Below are 24,582 nucleotides of genomic sequence, written 5' to 3'. Positions count from 1 at the left end.
TACCCAACACGATGGCCACCACCAAAGAAACATACCTTTTACTTCTGGTTTGCCAAATTAATTAAAAATAAGTTTCCACTATTTTTAGCCTATGTGTCTCCTAATTAGTAATTAGTCACTGAAATTTCCTTTTCTTCACCCACATTTTGTTCTCCAAATGCCCTGAAAGTCAAGCTATTTATCTGAAGGAAACGAATATAGTTTATTCCTCTTTGAATACGATGCATCAGTCTTTAGCACAGAACCTGACACATAGTTGGGAGTTAAATGTTGATTACATACATAGATGAATGATAAGACGTGGGTTCAGTATTTCATTCAACTCCGTGAACACTTACGCTAGAGATGGGGACTTCAAGATACAGTGTGAGTCCCCCAGAAGCTTACAATCTACAGAGGTTAAGACAGAAGATAAACAAAACAATTATTTCAATATACTGAAGGTACAACAAGATTAAAAATCAATGGCTGTAACATCTACTGGCCACAATAAAAAAGACGATAACCTGCGTTGGCAAGGATGCGATAAAAATGGAATAGCCCGTATTGGCAAGGATGTGCTAAAAATGGAACTGCTGGTGGGAATGTAAAGCTGTACAGTGCTTTGGAGAAAAGTCTGACAGTTCTTCAAATCAGTAAGCCTAGATTCGGCACATGATCCAGTGCTTCTATCTATACATTCAAGAGAAATGAAAACGTGTATCTATTATACAAAAACTTGTAGACAAATGTTCATAGCGCATTATTCATAGTAGCCCATAAGTAAAAACCCAAATGTCCATCAACAGATAAATTAATAACAAAGTGGTATATCCATACAGTGGAATATTACTCAGCCATAAAAAGGAATACCGTTCTAATACATGCTATGACATGGATGAATCTTAAAAACCTTATGCTAAGAGATAGAAGCCAGGCACAAAAGGCTACATATTGTATATGAAATGACGACAATAGGAGGATCCACTGAGACAGAAAATATGGTTGCCAGGGGCTGGGGTTGGGGGCATGAGGAGTGACTGCTAATAGGTACAGGGCTTCTTTTTGCAGTGAAGAAAATCTGCTAAACTTGGATTGTGGTTATGGTTGTACACCTTTGTGATTATACTAAAAAAAACACTGAACTGTACATTTTAAAAAGAAGAATTTTATGGAATATGAATTATATCCCAATAAAGCTTTTATATAAAAAAAAATAATGGCATCTAAAAGGACAAAGTACTTAGGAATAAATTTAACCAGGAAGGTGAGAGGCTTGTACACTGAAAACAATAAAACATTATTAAAAGAGATTTAAAAAAGACCTAAAGAAATGGAAAGACATTCCGTGTTTGTGGATTAGAAGGCTTCATGTTGTTAAGATGTCAATACTACCGAAAGCAATCATAAATTCAATGCAATCCCCGTCAAAATTCTAACAGCCTTCTTTGCAGAAACGGAAAAGTCAATCCTCAAATTTATATGGAAAGGCAAGAGACCCCAAATAACTAAAGCAATCTTGAAGAAAAAGGACAAAGTAGGACTCACACTTCCCAATTTCAAAACATTCTATAAAGCTTCAGTTAAAACAGCCTGGTACTGGTATAATAACAGACACACAGACCAAGGGAAAATAACTGAGGATCCAGAAATAAATCCATACATCTAATGGTCAACTGATTTTCAACAAGGGTGGTAAGTCCATTCAATGGGAAAGGAAGAGCTTCTTCAATAAATGGTGCTGAGAAAATCGGATTTCATATGCAGATGAATGAATCAGGATCCATGCCTCACATCATACACAAAAAACCGATTCAAAATGGATCAATAACCTAAGTGTGAAAACTAAAACCACAAAACTCTTAGAAGACACTATAGGGGCCTAGTTAAGAGGACTAATTTTTAACAGTGGACTATCAGATATGACAATAAAAGCACAAGCAGCAAAAGACAAAATAGAGAAATGAGACCTCACCAAGATTAAATACTTCAGTTCATCAAAGTAGTTTATCAAAAATGTGAAAAGACAGCCTACAAATTGGGAGAAAACTTTTGGGAACTACATATCTGATAAAGGTCTAATATCCAAAATATATATAAACTCCTAGAACTGAACAACAAAAAGACAAACAATCCAATCGAAAAATAGGCAAAAGACTTGAACAGATATTTCACCAAAGAGGATAATCAGATAGCCAACAAGCACATGAAAAGATGCTCGTCATTAGTCATTAAACCAACCAAAAAACCAAACCCACTGTCGTCGAGTTGATTCCCACTCAGAGCAACCCTGTAGGACAGAGGAAACTTCCCCACAGGGTTTCCAAGGAGTGGCTGGTGGATTCAAACTGCCAAACTTTTGGTTAGCAGCCAAGTGCTTAACTAGTGCACCCACAGGGCTCCTCATTAGCCATTAGGAGATGCAAATCAAAACCACAGTGTGATACCACCTCACCCTCACTAGAATGACAATGCTCAAGAAAATGGAAAACAGGTGGTGGTGAGGTTGTGGAGAAACTGGAACCTTCATTCATTGCTGGTGGGAATGTAAAATGGTATAGCCATCGTGGAAAACAGTTTGGTGCATCCTCAAAAAGTTGAACATATAACTACTATATGACCTAGCAATTCCAATCCTAGGTATATACCGAGAAGTGTCAAAATCCTCCTCTGCTGAGGTCACCTTTTGGTGAGCATTCACACGAGACACAAATATCTTCACTTCTTTGGCCCATTCAGAGAGGTCTATTCACGTACCTCTTCTCCATATCTCCTTGTCTCCAATTTTCAAATCATGTTCCTTCCATGTCCCTCACCATCCATCTAAACCATTGGCCACAGTTATGAATCAGTATACAATCACACATGTAGCCATTTCTTCTTCCAAGCAAAGTGAACAACCAGGTGCACTGCTCAAGGTTCTGCCCATTGGGAGAATTTTCCTTCACCACTGGTCTTCAGGGAGGTCCCAGAAAGGGGCTATAGTGCTGCCGCTATCTACTTTCTTGTGGTGCTTGCATATTGTGCGGAATTATCTGTAAACCAGGCACGAGTTTTCTTTTCCTCGGTCAACTGATCATAAGGAACTCCCCATGAGGCCACAGGTGCAGATGGGGAGTTGAGATGATGGGCATTTGGGCCACTTCGTCATGCAACTTACTTGTGGCTTCAGGTCCTGCTTGGATTTATCTTGTATATACCACTTCCTTTTAACGATGGAGTGCTACTGTGCATCTCCAACTTTATGGCTCTGTGGTGTCACGGACTGAATTGTGTTCTCCCAAAATATGTGTCAACTTGGCTAGGCCATGATTCCCAGTATTGTGTGACTGTTCACTATTTTGTCATATGATGAGATTTTTCTGTGTGTTGTAAACCTTACCTCTATGACGTTAATGAGGTGGGATTATCGGCAGCTGTGTTAATGAGGCAAGACTCAATCTCCAAGATTAGGTTGTGTCTGAAGTCAATCTCTTTTAAGATATAAAAGAGAGAAGTGAGCAGAGAGACAGGGGGACCTCATACCACCAAAAAACAAGAGCCAGGAGAGTAGCACATCCTTTGGACCCAAGTTCCCCGTGCTGAGAAGCTCTTGACTGGGGAAGATTGATGATAAAGACCTTCCCCTAGAGCCAACAGAGAGAGAAAGCCTTCCTCTGGAGCTGGCACCTGCTTTCAGACTTCTAGCCACCTAGACTGTGACAGAATAAATTTCTCTTTTGTTAAAGCCATTATTTGTGATATTTCTGTTAATAGCAGCACTAGATAACTAAAACAGAATTCAGGACCAGGAGTGCAGTATTGCTCTATCAGATACCTAAAATGTGGAAGCAGTTTTCAAACTGCATAGGTAGAGGCTGGATGAGCTTTAAGGTGCCTATTAGTAAAAGCCTAGATTGCCTTGAAGAGACCGTTGGTAGAATTATAGACATCAAAGACAATTCTGGTGAGGACTCAGAAGGAAGCAAGGAGAGCTGTTATATTGGAGACAGCGCAAAGAGCAGAAGGAGAAATGGCAGCAGCATAGCAACAGCAGCAGCGGAACTGGTTGACCAGCATGAGACAGTGCTGGAGCTGACCCATGGAGCGAGAGCTGGGTGTTTTTGATAGGAAGATTCCTGGTGGAGTGGGGTGCCTCTGAGCACTTATTGGTGGAGCTAGGCTTGCCAACCCTTGGAGCAAGAGAGCTGAGTGCCTTCTGGTGGAAGTTTACTGGCACAGTGGGGTGCATCCAGGCACTTATTGGTGGAGCTACAGAGCTTTGAAACATTGGTTGAGCATGGTAGAGGTGGGCTGCGAGGCCTCAGGGACTGAGAGGCCATGGAAACAGAAAGCTTAAGAGGCAAGGAACAGAGGAAGCAGAGCTCCCTCATTCTCAAAGGGCAGAACCACAACCTTTAGGGTCCTAAAGGGTGGAAATGCCACTCAGATGGACTAGGAGAACAGGGCTGCCCAAATTCGAGGGAGCAGAGTTGCCATTTCAGTGGGCCTGAATTTGGACTTCTAGCCTCCTAAACTGTGAGTGAATAAATTTCTCTTTGTTAAAGCCATCCTATTTTGGTATTTCCGTTACACTAGCACTAGATAACTGAGACAGTTAGTTCCTGATGGGCAACACCTAGTTCCTGATGGGCAGCTCAGGTTGCATGGTGGCTTGGTAGTCCATGGTTAAGTGTTCAGTCTCTAGTAAGGCCCAGTAACAAGCCAAAAGCTGTTTCTCACAGGGGAGTGCTTATCTGCAGAGAATGGCAGGCTTTGCTCCAAAAGCCTAAGGATTTGCACTGTGATTCACCAATAGAGACCTGCCAAAGACACCAAGCAGAATCTCTATCTGTCACTGACACTTCAAGCACCATTGGATCATATGGTCTAAGTGGCAGAGCAGCTTGCACAGCAGCCTAAACCTGTTGTAGGGCCTTCTCTTGTTTGGGCCCCGCTCAAAACCAGCAGCTTTTCTAGTCACTTGATAAATAGGCCACAGTAGCGCACCCAGCTGAAGGATATGTTGCCTCCAGAATCCAAAGACCACCACAAGGCATTGTGCCTCCTTTTCAGTTGTGGGAGGGGCCAGGTGCAATAACTTATCCTTCATGTTAGAAAGAATATCTCAACGCGCCCTAGACCACTGGACCCCTAGAAATTTTACTGATGTGGAAGGTGCCTGAATTTTTGTGGGATTGATTTCCTACCCTCTAGCACGCAAATGTTTTACCAAAAAGTCCAGAGTCACTGACGCTTCTTCCTTACCAGGTCCAATCAGCATAATGTCATCAACGTAATGGACCTGTGTGACGTCTTGTGGAAGGGAAAGGTGATCAAGGTCCCCGTGGACTAAACTATGACATAGGATGGAAAGTTGATATATCCCTGAGGTAGGACAGTGAACGTGTATTGCTGGCCTTGCCAGTCTAAGGCAAACTGGTGCTGGTGGTCTTTTAAAACAGGTGTGGAGAAAAAGGCATTAGCCAGATCAATAGCTGCACACCAGGACCAGTAGATGGATTAATTTGCTCAAGCAATGAAACCACATTTGGAACAGCAGCTGCAATTGGAGTCACCACCCAGTCAAGTTTTTGATAATCAGTTGGCATTCTCCAAGATCCATTTGTTTTTTGCATAGGCCGAATAGGCAAGTTGAATGGGGATGTGGTGGGAATCACCATCCTTTAAGTCCCTGATGGTGTCAGTAATCTCTGCAATCCCTCTAGGAATGCAGTATTGCTTTTGGTTTACTATCTTCCTAGGTAAGGGCAGTTCTAATGGCTTCCACTTAGCCTGTACTACCATAGTAGCCCTTACTCCACATGTCAGAAATCCAATGTGTAGGTTCTGGCAGTTTCTGAGTATGTCTATTCCAATTATGCATTCTGCAACTGTGGAGATCACTACAGGATGGGTTCAGGAACCCACTGGACCCATGGAAGATGGACATGAGCTAAGACTCCATTAATAACCTGACCTACATATGCTCCCGCTCTAACTGGTAGGCCACAGTGATGTTTTGGGTCTCCTGGAATTAGTGTCAGTTCAGAACCAGTATCCAGTAATTCTCCAAAAGTCTGATTATTTCCTTGTCCTCAATGAACAGTCACTCTCATAAAAGGCCACAGATCCCTTTCGGAAGGGCTGGGAGAATGATTAATAGTATAAATTTTTGGCTACGTAGTGGGGAGAAATTTATGTCAAGGAAATGGTTCACGTGGTTGGAGAAGCTGGCAAGTCCCAAGTCCATGGGTCAGGGGGGAGGCTGGAGGCTTATCCTGACTCATGTAGCTGCAGGGGCTGATGAATCCAAGATTGGCAGGTAAGATCCCAGGCTGTTGGCTCAAGTCCCAAGAACTGGAGGTCAGATGACAACAGGCCAAATGCAGGATTCAGAGCAGAGCAAAAATCAGTGAGCTTTGCCAGAACGTCCACATATATTGGATGCAGGCCACATCCCCAAGGAAATTCCCTTTTAACTGATTGGCTGCTCATAGCAGATCTCATCATGGAGGTAATTACTTCATATCAGATCTCATTATGGAGATGATTACATCATTACATAATTGCCAAGCTACATCATATCTACCAAAGGACTGAGAATCATAGCCCAGCCAAGTTGACACACAACCTTAACCATCACAACACACAAATGACTATTACCCAGCCATAAAGAGAAATAAAGTCCTGATGTGTGCCAAAGATGGATGAACCTTTATGCTAAGGAAAGAATTATGCTAAGTGAAATGAGTCTTTTGCAAAAGGACAAATACTATATGATCTCACTTATATGAAATAAGCAAATACATAGAAAAGAAAGATTATTAGTGGTTACTGCTACAGAAGATCTCTTGGCAAGATTTTGTCTCACATACTTTGGACATGTTATAAGGAGGGACCAGTCCCTGGAGAAGGACATCATGCTTAGTAATGTCAGCGAAAAAGAAGACCCTCAACGAGATGGATTGACACAGTGGCTGCAACAATGAGTTACACATAGCAGCGATTGTGAGGACGGTGCAAGATCGGGCAGTGTTTTGTTCTGTTGTACAGAGAGTTGCTATGAGCCAGAATCGACTTGATGGTACCTAACGACAATAAGCAGGGGAGGAAGGGAGGGGGAAAGTGGGAGTTTTTGCTTAGGGGGCATTATGTTTGTATTAATGGTGGTGGAATGATTCAGACAAGGAGAGCGATAATGGTTGTATAACTTGAAGAATGCAATCAGTGTCAGTGAGTCATACATGTAGAAATTGTTCAATTGGCATATGTTTTGTTGTGTATATTTTCACCACAATAAAAAATATGCACAAAAACCGAATAAACACAATCTCCAGCAGACTGCTCATGCCATGCTAGGAATCCTTACCCTTCTATCAGCCAAGGGCCAGGCCGAACTGAAACCTGGGAAGCTTTAATGTTAAACACGAATCCAGTTGTCCTTAACTGCATTTGCTTTCCAAGGATTTATGAATCTGAGCTGGCCCCACTGTTACCACGGTCCTGTTAATTAGCCTTGTGATACTGGCCAATCAGTCCCTCCGATTATAAAACAGGGGGGTTGGGTCATACACAGAGTTTCCTTCCAGCTTGTTAACCTATAATTCTATGATTTTAAGACTTGGTTTTCCTTTAAAGCAAGTCTGATGATATATGCAAAGATGCAAAGGCGTTCACTATAATGTCTAATCTTGTAAACAATGAGTGTTCTGCCAGCCTGGTATTTCTATCAACCAGATCGCTCTCTCCATACCCACGAGGGAGTGCCAGTAAGTGTAGTAGTCTTTTTTTTTTTTTTTTCCCAAACTCTTGCACTGGAAAAACTATTACTCGTCCTAGGTAGAGTTATAGTCTGATTTCCATTCTGGTAGTTATTATTTTGGGAGTCCCTGAGTGGTGCAAATGGTTAATGCTCTCAGCTGCTAAGGGAAAGGTTGGAGGTCTGAGTCTACCTCAAGGTGTCTTGGAAGAAAGGCCTGGCGATTTACAGGAGAAAAATTAGCCACTGAAAACCCTATGGAGCACAGTTCTATTGGCAGCAACTCGTTACTAGTATTTATTATTTCGAGACTGGACACTTTTGTTCTAAGAATATTTAAAAAGAAATCAAGTGCTTGAATTTCTAATTCTAAAAGGCCACACTGGCAGATCTGTGCTGGTGTGCTATCTGTGGAATGCTCCAACCATTTCTCTTGTTTTTGGGAAATGTAGGGACAGTTAGTTCTTTTCAGGAAATCCTAAGAGATTCAATTCCACAATGTGTAAAAATGATATTGCACAAACCTAATTGTGACAACCAGAAAGCTCCTTGGAAGCAAGGATGGCAAGACTGCGTCTCACACACCTTGGACATGTTGCCAGGAGGGATCAATCCCTGGAGAAGGACATAATGCTTGGTAAAGTAGAGGGTCAGCAAAAAAGAGGAAGACCCTCAATGAGATGGACTGAGACAGTGACTACAACAATGGGCTTAAACATAACAACGACAGTGAGGATGGTGCGGGACCGGACAGTGTCCCGTTCTGCTGTGCACAGGGTGGCTATGAGTCGGAACCTAACAGCAACAACAATTGTGACATTAATTCCAGTGACTACGAAGAACCATCCCATTAACACACTGAAATGCATTGGGTGGGGAAATGTGCTTTCCAGCTTCGGTGGTGCAGAAGCGCTGCCTGAAGTCCTGGCAGGCCCTGTCCCTGGTGAGACTGTAATTTCCATAATGACTTCTCCCTCTCCTGTCCTGTCTCTCCTAAGCAGGCGCCAATCCCCATAGATTCTGTGATAACCAGTTTCTGAATCAGAAAAGATGGAGAAGGAGGAGGAAGGCCAGAAATTGTAGCAGCCCCTCCTCCAGGCGGCTGGCTAAATGCCTGAAATCTTCCTATACTGCGAACGGACTACACTTGACCACCAAGTACAGGCCTATCTTCTGCACAGTGTCCTCTCGGAATTCACCTGCCTTTGAAGAGTACAATTAAGCCACATGAGCATTCCTGTGCTTTACGGAAAAAAAAAAAAAGAACGTGGGCACCAAGCACTCCCAATGTGGGTGACATGAGCTGGCTCCAGGTACAAAGGGTGAAAGAAATGGCGTAAGCAGGATCTCAGGGCTGGGACTCAGCATGGTTCCAACCACATCCTTGTGCAAGGCCCAGGGGTCTGGTTACTCTCAAGATCCCCACTGCAACCACTCTTTTTGTCCCCACTGAGAGAAAGAAACCCTGCTAACCGAGAGGTTGGCAGTTTGAATCCACCAGGTGCTCCTTGGAAACTCTATGTAGCAGTTCTACTCTGCCCTATAGGGTCGCTATGTGTTGGAATCGACTCGATGGCAGTGGGTTTGGTTTTTTTGGGGTTAAGTGAGAGAAAGGAATCTCAAAGGGAATCTAAAGGTGAAATTGCACTTCAAAAACTCTCCGCTGGCTCAGTGAGGAGGCAGGAGGCCAGAGCAGAAGTAGGCAGAGGGCTGGCAGACCTCACTTAGAAGGTCCTGAGTTCCCACTCTGTCTGCACACATGCCACATCTGCAGAACTGGGCCTGCTGGCGCCAGGCACTTCAAATGCCCTGCATGGCCTGAGTCTCATGCAACATTCAAAGAGTCCACACAGCCTACCTGGGCAAAGCCCCCCTCCCGCTGCACCTGCTGCTTGGGAGCAAGACAAGGTTCAGCGCTTTGACTGATTCTGTCCTGACAGATCCTTCAGTCAGAAAAATCCCTTCTCAGCGCTGGCCCTGAGAGGGTGAAATGGGGGTGAAGCGGTCCCCGAGTGCTAATAATCGTGGTAGGATCATTTGGCTCAATGTACCCAGGCAGGTCACCCCAGTTGAACAGCTTCTATGTGGCCAAGGAGACCACTAAATCAGCATCACACTCAATGAGATGGCTATATTTCTCTGATAATGGATGTAATGGCTCATTACTTTCATCTTTATCTTTAAAAATGTATGCAGAACCTTCTTCATTCAAAGCCCCCTGCAAAATCCATGCCAATTCCTGTCCAAAGCCCCTCAGCTGTAGCCTTCTCTTGGTCAGAGGGGCAGAACCTCTTCTCCTCCCGGGAAGGGTCAGCTCAGGGTGGATCTGAGTCTGCCACAGAGAGGAAAAGCCCAGTCGTTCTCCTGGAAGGCAGGTGCCCTTTGAGTGCTGAGGGCACGTGGGGGGCCGGGCTCATGGTCCAGCTGCAGGGTAGGGGCCGGCTTTAACAAAGAGTTACTGCAAACCCTTCCTCAAGGGGGCAGGAAGGCTGACAGCAGTCAGGGTGCTGAGCGTGGGTCCCAGGGGGTGGCTCCAGGGCTACCGGCCTCCACGGGCAGTATGGCTGGGCTGAAGGGAAGTGGGATGCCCACCCAGAGTCACCAGAGACAGGTCACACAGCTGGTCAGGGGCATAGTCAGGGCCATGAGCTTGCCTGTCTCCCTACCTGATCCCACACCCCCTCCCCCTACACACACACACACACACACACACACACACACACCAGACTGCCTGTACATTTCACACAATTTTACAGCTAAAGCTCTAGAGGAGCTGGTTTATACATGTGAGTAGATTAATTTTGGCTACAACATAGATAAAATTGCCAGCCCATTTTGTAGGTGTATACATTGCAATGTATTTTTTTTGTGTGTGTGTGTGTGTGTACTCAAGAGGAAAGTGAGGCAGAAAGTGGCCAGTGCTAAGTTACAGAAGGGGAGAACCTCAAGCCGTGCAGTATTGCTGGACGGGGGTCGGGGGGGAGTTGTGAAGCTGGTGAGCGAGGCAGGCAGGCTCTGACACCAACAGAGCAGCCTGCGGCCCAGTCACGCTGGGTGGGTTTCTCGGCCCTGGCTCATGTCAGCATCACCTGGCTTGGGTACCACCCCTAGGTCTCCTGCTTAACTGGTCTGGGGCACGGCCTAGGCATGGGTATTTCTTAAAGATCCCCAGGCAATTCTAATATGCAGCCTGGCTGGAGAGCCATTCCAGATTCGAACTAAGTTTCTTAACCTTGGTGCGACACTTTAAACATTCTGGTGCCTAAGTCATGGCTCGGATTAATTCAGTCAGAACCTGTGGGGTGGGGCTCAGGTACCAGGATTTTTTTTTTTCAAGCTCCTAGGTGATCTCAGCATACAGCCAGGTTTGAGAACCAATGAGGAGCATATTTTATTTTCTTCACCTTATGAGGCATGTCTGGTGCTAAGGAGGGGTGTTATAATGAAAGCCGCTTACTGCACATTAAATACTTGCAGACATTAGGCTTGTACACATACTTGTTGGATCCCATTCCCACCCTATTTCCACACACTGTTCCCTCTTCTTCCCGGCACAAGAGGACACGCTCCTTCATTACCCCTCTACCCTGACTCCTTCCTGGTGACTCCCTGCCCTTACTGTTAGCCAATAACACATCAACCCACAAGGATTTGTGATCACAGCTTTAATAGTGATCCCTTCCCTTTTGGACTCCCATGCATTTTGTGATTACAGGCAGTTGCTGACCTACAATGGGGTTCCCTTCCAACCACTCGCTTGTAAGTTGGTTCTGATGTAAGCCTAATACTTTTTTTTTTTTAAGTTTTCATTATTATTGCCTTTTATTATCTTTATGTAAAAATTGTGTGGCAGCAATGTCTGACCTCCTCTAACTGCACAAGGAAGAAGAAGAATCAAGATCAACAGCCCAAGGCTGATTCCTATGTGGCAGCGGTCATACATGTCTCCTCTCTCCGCCATCTTTACCAATTTCTGACACCAACCATCCCTCCCACAGTACTCTCCACTTCTCTGCTGGGTTTGATAATTCACTGCAATGACCAAACAGAATTCACAGATAATACTCATAATCATGAGGTTTATAGGGAAGGAACAGGTTACAATTCAGGTTCAGGAACACTCAGGATACAGTTGGTCCTTCAGGACAACTTCTTCCCAGCTGTGCCACAGGCAGGCCTCTCTCTGACCCTTGGCCTCTGCCCTGCTGAGGCAAGTGTTACAAAGTTCTTCTAGATCTGCCCATAAGTGAATTGAGGCATCCCACTCCACCAATAAGCCTTGGCCCGAATGTGCTCGGCTCTAGCTCTGTGGTTCAGCAAACCTAGCTCCACCAGGTGCCCAGAGGCACCCTACTCCACCAGCAAGCCTCCTGCCTAAAGGCATTCAGCTTTCTTGCACTGTGGGCTGGGAAGCCCCCTGTGCCATCTCCTGCTGGTCTCCTGGTTCTGCCGCCATTTCTCTGCCACTGCTGTACGCCATCTTCAGTGTTACCGCTCTCTCACGCTCAGTCTCCTGGTTCCAGGGATCCTGGGTCCAAAGGATGCTGTATGCTCCTGGCTCTTTTTCCTTGGTGATAGTGAAATTCTCTTCTTGCTCTGGAAATAGCTCCTTTTAAGCCTAGCAGGATGGCAAAACTAGCCAATCCCCTTGGTGGGCCACAGTCTCATTCAATTGTTTGGGTGGGAGTTATAAGACCATGGCAAGAAAGGCCACACCACAGCGATCCATTGTACTGCACTTTATAAACCTGGTCTTTATTTGCCCTTGGGGGTTGGAAACACTACTTATAAATGTATACAAACGTATAGATATATTTTAATACATACATACATGCATTTTGCCTACTTGCTTTCCATTACCACAGGCCTCAGTGACCATCATCTTTATATCCATGTCTAGAGCCTTCCTCGCCTTCTTTTTTGGATAAGAACCTTCAGTGGCATGGTGTGACTTCTTTTGCTAGACAGATTGTTGGGGTATAAGCCGTGCAGGTGTCACAATGTGAGAAACTTGAACAACTTGGCTTCAAATTAACAACTGAGGCTTCTCATGGTATGAAACGCTGAACAAGACCATGCTACAGGTATGGTGTGCAACGACATCAGTGTCAGTGTTGTAAGAGCGAAGTCAGAGTCGTAATGGCTGCGAGCTGTGCACAGTTCAACTGTCACATATCATTAGAGCTGGACATTGCCCGACTTTCTATCCCTCATGACTCCCGACACCAACACCAACTTCATTGTTGACCAGGCCACAGCCTGCTATACGGCAGTGTTTTTAACAGTAAATCATAACATGAACACCTGAGAGGGACATTTCAGAATGACTGCATCAGCAAATTCTGTGCTGCAATGCTATATATAGTATATATTATTAACGGTAAGATGTAAAAAAGAGAAAAAGATGGTCCTAAGTGCAGTTTGTTGTAACCTGAATACCTCGTAAGTCAGGGACTACCTGATTATATTTGGCTAATACCGGATTTCTGTAAAGCGCTGATTGTTTCCCTTGCCCTTTCTCTCCATGACAAACCCTGGGAGACAAACCGTGGGAGACAAACCCTGGCCTTTAAATTGGTAAGACAGCTTGGGTGGATTTCTGTGGGATGGCAGAAACACAACAAGCTCCCAAGACGAGTTCCTTGTCTGTAGTAGGGGGATGTAATAGTAGCACTTTCTTTGCCTTTTGTGAAGATGGAGTAACAAGGTCACTGATGGGGCCACTCTAAAAAGAAAAGCTCTAGAGGAATCTATGATCATACTTATTTTTTTTTAAAGATATGTTACTATTTTTAAGTAATAGCTTTATTGAGATGTAATTCACATACCACTAAATTCACCCTTTAAAAGCCTGCAATTCAGTGGTCTTTAGTTTACTCGCGGAGTTGTATAAGATCTAAATTTAGAATATATTCATCACCCCCAGAAGAACCCCGTACCCACTGGCAGTCACTCCCCAGCCGCCCATCCCCAGCCACTAGCAACCACTAATCTACTTTCTGTCTCTGTGGATTGCCTGTACTTGATGGCAGTGGGTTTGGACATTTCGTGGAAATGGAATCATGCGATAGAAGCTCTTTGTGTCTGGCTCGTGATTAGCATTCTTAACTCCACTCTGCAGATAAGAAAACTGAGGTTCAGGAAGGATTTCTGTTTTGCCTCCCCAACTAGTTAAAAGCTCTCTGAGAGAGGGACCCTGCTTCCACTTCTCTGTATTTACTCCCATACCTAGCAGAGAAGTGAGAACAACATGGGTGCTGGGATGGAATGGAATGAAGGTAAGACCATCAGACTCACTGGTTGCTCATACCTGTGACATGTCAGCAGGTAAAATTTTATTAACTTAGCAGCTGAGGGGAAACTGCCTTTGTGTGGGAAAACGCCACGGTCCGTGGCCTTTGGCAGAAGATGACACTTCGAAGGGCGTGCGTGCTTTGTAGAACTTGTTTTGCTCCTGAGAAGGACAAGGAGGAGGGAGAAGCAGCCAAATGGAAAAGGGCAGGAGTAGGGGGGTGCCCTGTGGCGGGGGTCTAAAGGACGCTAAGAGTGATGACTACTGATGTTCTCCTTCCAGTCCACCCAAATCTGCAGTCTGTGCGCCACGGAAAGGCATGTTCTGGGCGAGCACCGCTGCTGTTGCTGACTGGTAGAGGAAGCGTGAATGTCACGTCTGGGTTTCCATAGAACAGAATCAGGAGCCAAAGAGGTCCATGAGATTATAAGCTCCCAGGCAATTTACAGAAACCCCAAGAAGGGCTTTGGACTTCTATACAGGGAACTAGACCAGTCTCATTTGGATTTCAAGAGTCAAGAGGTGCCAGCTGACATGCAGCTCAAAAACAAATGACTGTTTTAAGTGTGTACTTGCCTTAGAAGGCAGCTCTGCAGGTTTGCAGGGGGCCTGTGGGCAAATGCCACCCATTTAGCCCATTCCTGGATAGATACCACGTCAGGGCTCCACCCAGCCTGCCCAGGACAGGTAACACTTCTTAGGCAAGATCTCTCCCTCCAAGTCTGTTTCTCTGTTAAAACAGCTCTGGACATGTCAAAAGCCTAGTGCAGAAGACAAACGTGAGAAGGAAGACTGGTTTCGAAGGATCCTGTCTTCCCACTGCGTGCCACATGACTACCGCGGAAAGCATAGGCAGTTGGTACTATGCTATGTTCTTTTGGGGTCCAGTCTTGACGCTGGTTGAAGAGATAGATAACCAGAAGCTGGGCTGAAAAAGGGCATCAGGAGAAAGCCAGCTGCATCCACTGGATTAAAAAAAAAATCTAGCCTTGTGTTATAAAGAATTTTACTGATTTTTCTCCAAACTAAAAATTTAGAGAAATAAATTTTCAGAGCCTTCTGGATCCCCCTTGAGAATGCCATGCTTCAACCTGAATTGATGAATTTTCAAAGTCAGGAGCAATTTAGGATATCAGAGATGCAGAGAGAGACGAAGACAGACATGGCGTTCTCAGGTGGCCGGCACAGGAGCACTTGCCAGGGCTGGTGGGCACATGCTGGGCCATCCTTCTGTGCAGATGCGACAGGAAGACACAGCGCACTGTTCTTTCAGTGGCTGGTACTAAAAATTGTGCTTAGGAAAAATGCAGGTCTCAGACAGCCTTTTACACCCAGTAACATCGTACCTGATTTTATCACCTTGACCTAAGTTAATTAATTCTGTCAGCCAACATACACATGCGTGAGTACCAAACTAAATAAAATTGTACTTACAGACAAAAACAAAGACAAGTATCCTTGTTCACTTGAGGATGCTCAAACCCACTGCAGAGAGCACTGTGATCTTTTTCTACAGGCACCAGATATTATCTATCGTCCTGCTAACAGTTACTGTGACAAATTTTTCCAATAATTTTCTTAGGAAATTGCAAAAATTTCCTATCTTCCTTAGCCACTGACCTTATTCTAAAACTTGTGCTGACCCTCAGGGGTTTGGGCACCCAGGGATCCTGCTATCTCCATTATAATTACATGTTAACTATGGAAACACCCAGATTCTTACAGCATCATGGGTGAGGTCTAGAGCCACCCGTCTACTCCAGCCCAGGTCCCCCCCCGTTCATTTAATGAAGAATTGCCACTGTCCTGTATCTGTACCACTGATTGGAAAAATTCATGTTGCATCTGCCTATGACAATCCATGAGGGCAAAAGCCACAGCCAGGGCCCTAGAGGAAAGGCCTGGAGGGCCTATGTCTAGTTATCTGTTTAAGTCAGTGGTAGTGAGAGAGAAATGACATTTCTTATCAAGGTCAGCGTTTCCCAAGTACCAACCAAAGTTTGGAAGCCTCACATCTGTCTCTCAATTGGTGGGTTAAGTACCAAGTGACATCACAGGCAGAATCCTTCAGTTGATACATTTGTTTCCACCTCCTGCCAGCATTGTGATCTGTACTGGCTGACTGTATGAATTCCCCTTCCTCAACAGCCTCCCCCGCCCCGCCAAGCCCGGATGACTGACAGTTCAGGGGTGGTGAGGCTCTAAAATGCACTTGGGTACCAGGGAGGGAGGCGTGCCCTGCCCTCAAGGAGGGACTAGCTGCAGTGAACCTGCACACTCAGGAAACCAGGTAGCCTCTCAGCGCCTCCACATTTAATCTGTTAGTGTTTCTGAAAGGCACTCAGAACAGTGCCTGGTACCTCGTAAGCACCACGCAAATGCCAGCTCCTATCATCCTCCTCCTGCTCCTCGCTATCTTCCGACTCTATCACTTCATGCTGGCTCAGACGGCCCCTGAAATATCCTGCCCCGGAGACACCCACACTTCCAACAATCACAGTTCTCATGCGCAGTTTCCAAACACTTTTACATTGTAGCCCCATAATAAGCTAACACTGTCTCTGTTTTACAAAACTGAGGTCTAAGGAAGTTAAGTGGCTTGTCCTAGGACACTGAAATTGCCCACGTTCCAAGGTCACTGAACTAGCACTAACTAGCACTAGCACTAACAGCAGAGCCCACACTAGAATTTGGGCTTTTGTGGATTTTTGCTCCAGAAGGGGCCTAGCAGACAGGAGTTGGGGAGCACTTTCCTTTTGGCCCCAGAAGCCAAAGCAGTAACTGCTAGTGGTTTTGAGAGTGTGCACCTGGCCAAACAGGCTTTCCTCTGCCAAACTCCCTGCTGACACTATGCTTCTTGGAAACAGACAAGCTCATCAAGCATAAGACACACGTGTGGGGAAAAGCAGATGCCGACACAGTCTGGCTTGTGTGGACTAGGACTTGGCTATGTCCCAGGGGCTAGTCATCAAGGGGGTCACCATCATTACCCAGCCTGTGGCACTGTTTCAACGGCTTCTCAAATTTTGGATGGGGACCATGACTACTTCCTCAGGCTTAGCTTGAATCTCAACTCTCTGTTTAGTCCTTTTAATTTTTTAAAAATTTATTTTAAAGAATTTAACCACAGGACTACAATTTTGCAGCCAGTAGAATACAAAGGCTGTCAGCAAGGGGTTATCTCTTCCTCACATTCCCCCGCCCTGGGCCATTCCTCCAGCCTTGGGATTAGTCCTGCGGTTTTCTTCAGATACTTCCTTCCCTAACAGAGAAGTACAAAAGCCTAATCTAAAAGCTTCCTCCTTTAAGCTATTCTACTATTCCTGAGTCACAGTGGTTGGCATTTCAGCAGCTCCACACAAAAAGAGATTTCATGAAATACTCTAAGAAAATAATTGCACATCGTCCTTTGTTTCTCAACTTTTTTAGTCCTGCTCTCAGATACGGCCACCATAATTAAATGCAATATTCTGGATGTCAAACTCAAATTCAGAGCTTTGATAAATATTAGGTGATTAGGCTATTTATAAAATATATAATTTGGAAATTTGGCATTTCATTTGCTATGATTATTTCTTCTCCGGGAAGACTAAGTGCTTAGCCACGTGGAAGGCACTGCCAGGAGCAGAAATTAATAAGGATGTGCACTTGTGAGTTTCAACTATTTCCACATTTCAAACAAGTTGAGACAAAGTCTCCTTGTGAAAAAGCAAAGACAGAAGGAGCAGAAGAAAGCCCTTACAAGTGAAGTGATTATATTATGCTTTTGAGACGGACTCTCTTCCTTTGTGGATAAGTTTCCCTGCAGATCTAAGTGCTGGTGTGTCAGCCCCAGCCTCACAGGAAAATGCTCTAGTTAGCAGAAGGGCATGCTCCTACCAGAAGATCCACCATGTTGGGCTTGTTGTTCCTCAGCGTTTTCACCGCGTGGAAGACATCGACTGCCCTCTGGTGCCGCAGCATCTCACAGACGATGCTGATGGCACAGAATGTCCCGCTGCGACCTCCTCCGTTTCTGTCATAAAAGAAAGAAAATGGTTTGATGACTTTTGCCCTCACATTACAATCTTACACAAGCCAAGGAAACGTGCCACCTAAACTTGAGTGAGACCCTAATGATGTGGACCTCTGAGAGTGGCGACTCTCACCCAGGCAATTCTAATTAAAGCAAAAGGAGTAAATTCACCACAGCATTTGGCCCATGGTTCACCCATAACCAGAGGAGAACCTAGCATGTCCTCCACCCCAGCTCTGTGTTGACCCCAGAAGACGCTACCTGGAGACTGCACCTCATCTGTGTCTACAGGAAGGGCCCACAGCAGAGCATTTTCAGTGAAATTTTTTTTTTTTTATACACCTCATCTAGTATTTGCCAGAAAAACTGATGATGGGGAGTTATGTTCAAAGATGTGGCTGGCCTTTAAAGAAATCTGTTAGTATTTAATTACCTATCCCTAAAATGTAAGGGTTCTTTTTTTTTAAATAAACTTTTTATTTTGAACTAATTTTAGGCTTACAGAAAAGTTGGAAGAAATAGTACTTAGTTCCACTGGTTACTGGACTTCCTCTGATGTTAACAACTTACATAACAATACTACACTTTTGAAGGCATGAAATTAACATTAGTACTACTACCAGGAGCCCTGGTGGCACAGTGGTCAAGAGATTGGCCGTTAACCAAAAGGTTCGCAGTTCAAATTTGTCAGCCGATCCTTGGAAACCCTATAGGGCAGTTCTACTCTGTCCTACGGGGTTGCTATGAGTCAGAACTGGCTCAGTGGCAACGAGTTTTGGGGTTTTTTGCTATACAGCTAACTAAAGATATTAGTCAAATTTTACCAGTTTTTCCACTGATGTCCTTTTTCTGGCCCTGTGTCAAATCCAGGATCCCACAGTGTATTTAGTTGTCACGTCTCCTTAGTTTCCTCCAATCTGTTGTACTTCCTCAGTCATTCCTTGTCTTTCTTGACCTTGACACTTTCAAAGGGTGCTGAGAGAGATATTTTGTAGAATGTCTGATTTGAGTTTGTCTGTTCTTTCTCATGATTGGAATCAGGTTATGCATTTTTGGCCACAATATCACAGAAGTGATCCCGCAAGGTCTTCAGAGGGCATCATATCAAGGGGCTCATGATGTTGATCTCTTATTACTTGTGACATTAACCTTGGTCACACGCTATCATGGATCCTATTGTGTTCCCCCAAAATATGTGTCAACTTGGGTAGGCCATGATTCCCAGTATTATGTGGTTGCCCTCTGTTTTGTGGTCTGATGTGATTATCCTATGTGTTGTAAATCCTAACCTCTATGACGTTAACGAGGAGGGATTAGAGGCAATTATGTTAAGGAGGAAGGACTTAATCTACAGGGTTAGGTTGCATCTTAGTCAGTCTCTTTGAGATATAAGACAGAAGCAAACAGAGGGACATAGGGACCTCAAACCTCCAAGAAAAAAGCACCGGGAACAGAGCGTGTCATTTGGACTCAGGGTCCTTGCACTGAGAAGCCCCTAGACCAGGGGAAGACTGATAATAAGGACCTTCCCCCAGAGCCAAGAGAGAGAGAAAGCCTTCCCCAGGAGCTGGTGCCCTGAATCCAGACTTCTAGTGTCCTAGACTGTGAGAGAATAATCTTCTGTTTGCTAAAGCCATCGACTTGTGATATTTCTGTTACAGCGGCCCTAGATAACTAAGATACTTGCTAAGATGGTGTTTGCCACATTATTGCTCTATAAAACTACGATCTCTCTCTCGGGGAGATTCACTGGGATTCTGCAAGTATCTTATTTCTTCACCCAATAATTTTAGCACCCATTGGTGGATCTTGTTTGTAACAATTATCACCATAGTGTTTGCCTAGTGGTGATTCTCTATTTCCCTTTCCTTCAACATTTATTAATTGGAATTTTACTGCAAGAAACAGCTGTCTCTTCTCCCCAATAATAATAAAAAAAACTATTTTCTTATTTATTTAAAGAAAGTTTATTATTTATTTATATTACTATGGACTTATAAATATTCATTTTATTCTGAGTTAATATTTGATAGCGCTAATATTTATTTTGTTGTTCAAATTTTTCTAGCTCGGGCCTTTAGGAGCTCCTTCACTTTGGTACCTGTGCTCTTTGGACAAGCCTGCATCCTTTTCTGAGCATTTCCTTACTTTCCGTAACCATGAGATGCCCCAGGTTCATCCTGTATTTTCCTTGCACGAGCTCTGGAATTAACCACTTTTCCAAGGAGCTATGGATTCTTTTTATTTCATTACACTCTATTTTTAAATAGCCACAGTATCATTATCACAAATAAAATAAATAAACACTGTTTTAATATAATCAAGTTTCTAGTCAGTGTTCACGTTTCCCAGATTGCTTCAGACCCTTTCTCACAGTTGCTTTGTTTAGGTCCACACACTGCATTCGGTTGGTAAGTCTTGCAAGATATTTTAATCTATAGGTTTTTTCACACTCTCTTTTTCCTTGACAATTTGTTGAGAAAACTGGGTCATTTGTCCTGTAGAGATACCTAAATCCTAGGTTTTTCTCACTCATTGCATCTCTGTGGTATCCTTTACCATGTTCCTCTCTAACCTGTGTTTCAAGTAAATTGGTAGTTAGCCCCAGGACTTGATAAGAATTTGGGATTGTTTGACTGATGGACTGATTAACTGACAAGGATACTGTCATTAGGAGGTAGGCACAAGACAGCTGGTGGCCCCTCCTTTTGTGATTTTAAGATTGATCATGACATTCAAGTGTCAGCTTATGTGGTCCATAATAGAAGGGCAAATCAACTTTTCTTTTTTTTTTTTAATTTTTATTGTGCTTTAATTGAAAGTTTACAAATCAAGCAAGGCAAATCAACTTTTAAAATAAAGTATAATATGCCTACAATGTTGTTGTTAGGTGTTGTCGAGTTGGTTTTGACTAATAGCAACCCCATGTACAGCAGAATGAAATACTGCCCTGTCCTGTGCCATCCTCCCAATTGTTGCTATGTTTGAGCCCATTGTTGCAGCCACTGTGCCAATTCATCTCATTCAAGGTCTTCTTTTTTCTCTCACCCTCTACTTTACCAAGCATGATGTCCTCCTCCAGGGACTGCTTCCTCCTGGTCACATGCCCAAAGTATGAGAGACAAAGTCTTGCCATCCTTCCTTCTAAGGAACATTCATGCTATACCTCTTCCAAGATAAGTTTGTTTGTTCTTCTGGCAGTGTATGGCATATTCGGTATTCTTCACTAACATCATAATTCAAAGGCATCAAATTTTTTGGTCTTCCTCATTCATTGTCCAGCTTTCACATGTATATAAGGCAATAGAAAATATCATGGCTTGGGTCAGGCACACTTTAGTCCTCAGAGTGCCATCTTCGCTTTTCAACACTTTAAAGAGGTCTTTTGCAGCAGATTTGCCCAATACAGTATGTTGTTTGATTTCTTCACTGCTGCTTCCATGAGCATTGATTGTGGATCCCAGTAAAATGAAGTCCTTGACAACTTGAATATTTTATCCACTTATCATGATGCTGCTTATTGCTCCAGTTGTATTTTTGTTTTATGTTGAGGTGCAATCCATACTAAAGGCTGTATGTAATCTTTGATCTTCATCAGTAAGTGCTTCAAACCGTTTGCTTTCAGCAAGCAAGTTTGTGTCATCTGCGTATTTAAACTTGTTAATGAGTCTTCCTCTAATCCTGGTGCCGTATTCTTCTTCACATAGTCCAGCTTCTCAGATTATATGCTCAGCATGCAGACTGAATAAGTATGGTGAAAGGATACAACTCTGACACATACATTTCCTGACTTTAAACTGTGAAGTATCCCCTTGCTCTGCTTGAATGGCTGCTTCTTGGTCTATGTACAGGTTCTTCATGACCACAATTAAATGTTCTGGAATTCCCATTCTTTGCAATGTTATCCACGATTTGTTACGATTCACACAGTTGACTGTCTTTGCATAGTCAATAAAACACAGGTGAACATCTTTCTGGTATTCTCTGCTTTCAGCCAGGATCCATCCGACATCAGCAACGATACCCCTCATTGCATGTCCTCTTCTGCAACTGGCTTAACTTCTGGCAGTTCTCTTTTTTTTTTTTTTATGAAAAAAAGTTTTATTTTATTTTTGACCTGAAAGACAATATCAGAGCCAATGACATTAAAGAAATCCCCTGTGCTTTTCAATATGCAAACTCTTTCTTCCAAGAGTTGCCCCAATGTGATCTCAAGAGTCCATGCTAATTCCTTTTCTTAATTGTTATATTCTTGAAGAGCCTGGGCCATGAAGAGTTTACCTAGGTTCTGGGCAGTGAACTCCTTGATGTTCCGGCAGTAAGTGTTAATCTGGCCTGCAATAAGCAGCGAATCCATCCTGGCAGGGGGCTGGGGTGGTTTGAAGAGTTTGGACAGGTCCTCCTCAGGTAGCGGGGGTTCTCCTCGACTCTGGCGCTGCATATTCTCCTGCTGGCGGTGCTGCTGATACTGATGTTTCTGCTGCTGCTGTTTACTAGTGTTTCTCATGTACGTGTTATATTTAATGATATCTTGGCTCATTTCATCCACTCTGTCCATCAGCAACTGTAGATTCTTTCCCAGATGATTGCTGCTAGCAAGGCTGAGCAATTCATGTTTATCTGCTACAGCTGACTTCTTCTCAAGCTCCCACATTAGGACGTTGATCAGATGTGAATTTTTTATTACAATCAGCACTTCTTCAAACATGTGCTCGAAGGTGATATTTGCCTTTTTCAATGCTTCAGGAGAAAAATCCTTCTCTTTACATACTTCCATCAGCTTAGGAGTCAGTCTGTATGCCTTCAGCGAGAGAGACCCTTGGGCAGTTTTTATGGGATCATAAATGAGAACGACAGATTCCTCAATGGCGTGCTGGTAACTGAACTGAGAGTCCAGGAGCGCCCGGGTGATGAACGACCCATAGTATGTGGACTGGTACCAGCCCACGTGGAGATGATCAATGTTTACATGGCGAAGGCTCCGCATCATTTCCATCTGATATTGGACTTCATCAAAATCAGCATCATCCTCTGTATGGTGGGGGAAAGGAAAGCAGTTGGTAATTTCAAGCCGATCTTCTACAACCAAACCCAAAAGCACTCCTTGAACAACTTCAGTTCCTTGTCCTTCTTCTTGATAATGTTTGATTATTTTTAATACCACCAGGCCATCGATCTGCACTTGCTTCACGGCCGAGTCTCCGGAGCCGCCTTTGCCTTTCCCCGTAGCGCCGGTAGTGGAGCTGGAAGAGGTGGTGGCAGAGCCGGTGCCTTCCTTGCGGGACGCCATTTTTCCAGCCGGACAGGAAGAAAGGCCTGGCAGTTCTCTTTCGATGTACTGCTGCAACTGCTTTTGAATAATCTTCAGCAATATTTTACTCGTGTATGATATTAATGACATTGTTGGATAATTTCTGCATTTTTGGATCACCTTTCTTTGGAATGAGCACAAATATGGATCTCTTCCAGTCAGTTGGCCAGGCTAGTCTTCCAAATTTCTTGGCATAGATGAGTGAGCACCTCCAGTGCTGCATTGGTTTGTTGAAACATCTTGAGAAGGTTAAGATTGTGTGTCAACTTGGTTGGGCCACGATTCTCAGTGTTTTGGTGGTTGTATAACGTTGTGATCACTTCCCTGTTGAAATTTGATAGGTAATCACCCTCATGATGGAATCTGCTCAGTGGCACCAGCAGGGCAGGGCCTGTGGTGGCTCACCGCCCCTCAGCCTTCATCTCTATGCCCTCTGCCACCTACTTCCTTCCTGCTCACCTTGCCAAGGTTTTTGGTTTGTTCTGGATCCAGGATCTGCCTCTTGTCTGACCTCTTGATTATTGGGACTTGAGCTGGCAGCTTACTTGTCGATCTTGGGATTCGTCCATCTTCACAGCCTGTGAGCAAGAGTCCTGTTCTCTGATCTGCTGATCTTGGATTTGCTAGCCCCTGCAACTACGTGAACCAGATGAAACCTTGCGATCTTGCCTGCCGATCTTGGAATTCCTTGGCCTTCACAGATCTTCACAGTTTGCTCTAAAGCCGTGTGAGCTGTTTCTTTGATATAAATGTCTGTATAGATTTATATGCTTTACTGGTTTTGCTTTTCTAGAGAACCCAGCCTAAAACACATCTCAGTTGGTATTCTGTCAATTCCTGGAGCCTTGTTTTTTGCCAATGCCTTCAGTGCAGCTTGAACTTCTTCCTTCAATACTATCAGTTCTTGATCATATGCTACCTCCTGAAGTGGCTGAACGTTGACTAATTCTTTTTGGTACAGCGACTCCATGTATTCCTTCCATCTTCTTTTGATGTTTCCTGCGTTGTTCAATATTTTCCCTGTAGAAGACTTCAGTGTTACTCGAGGCTCGAACCTTTTCTTCAGTTTTTTCAGCTTGAGAAATGCCGAGCACTTTCTTCCCTTTTGGTTTTCTAACTCCAGGTCTTTGCACATTTCATTATAATACTTTACTTTGTCTTCTCAAGCTACCCTTTAAAATCTTCTGTTGAGCTTTTACATTCTGTTCACTTTGGCTACTCTACATTCAAGAGCAAGTTTCAGA

The 24,582-nt window shown here is 44.0% G+C and overlaps 2 protein-coding genes across 4 annotated transcripts in view; both read right to left on the bottom strand.

Moving 5' to 3' along the window:
- Positions 1–24,582, bottom strand: part of PTPRM (protein tyrosine phosphatase receptor type M) — a 943,724-nt gene that overhangs the window by 2,975 nt on the left and 916,167 nt on the right. For all 3 annotated transcript variants that reach the window (XM_064294704.1, XM_064294702.1, XM_064294703.1), the window contains one exon: positions 17,892–18,027. In XM_064294704.1, coding sequence (XP_064150774.1) covers positions 17,892–18,027 — 136 coding nt within the window. The remainder of the gene's footprint in view (positions 1–17,891; positions 18,028–24,582) is intronic.
- LOC100664153 (eukaryotic translation initiation factor 3 subunit H-like) lies at positions 22,161–23,332 on the bottom strand. Its single transcript, XM_064294705.1, has one exon. The coding sequence runs from the start codon at positions 23,315–23,317 to the stop codon at positions 22,265–22,267; it is 1,053 nt and encodes a 350-aa protein (XP_064150775.1). The 5' UTR covers positions 23,318–23,332; the 3' UTR covers positions 22,161–22,264.

Source organism: Loxodonta africana, chromosome 11, assembly GCF_030014295.1.
Source record: "Loxodonta africana isolate mLoxAfr1 chromosome 11, mLoxAfr1.hap2, whole genome shotgun sequence".
Lineage (NCBI taxonomy): Eukaryota > Metazoa > Chordata > Mammalia > Proboscidea > Elephantidae > Loxodonta > Loxodonta africana.
Note: the sequence above shows the minus strand (reverse complement) of the source record. Positions and strands in the feature narration are given on the sequence as shown.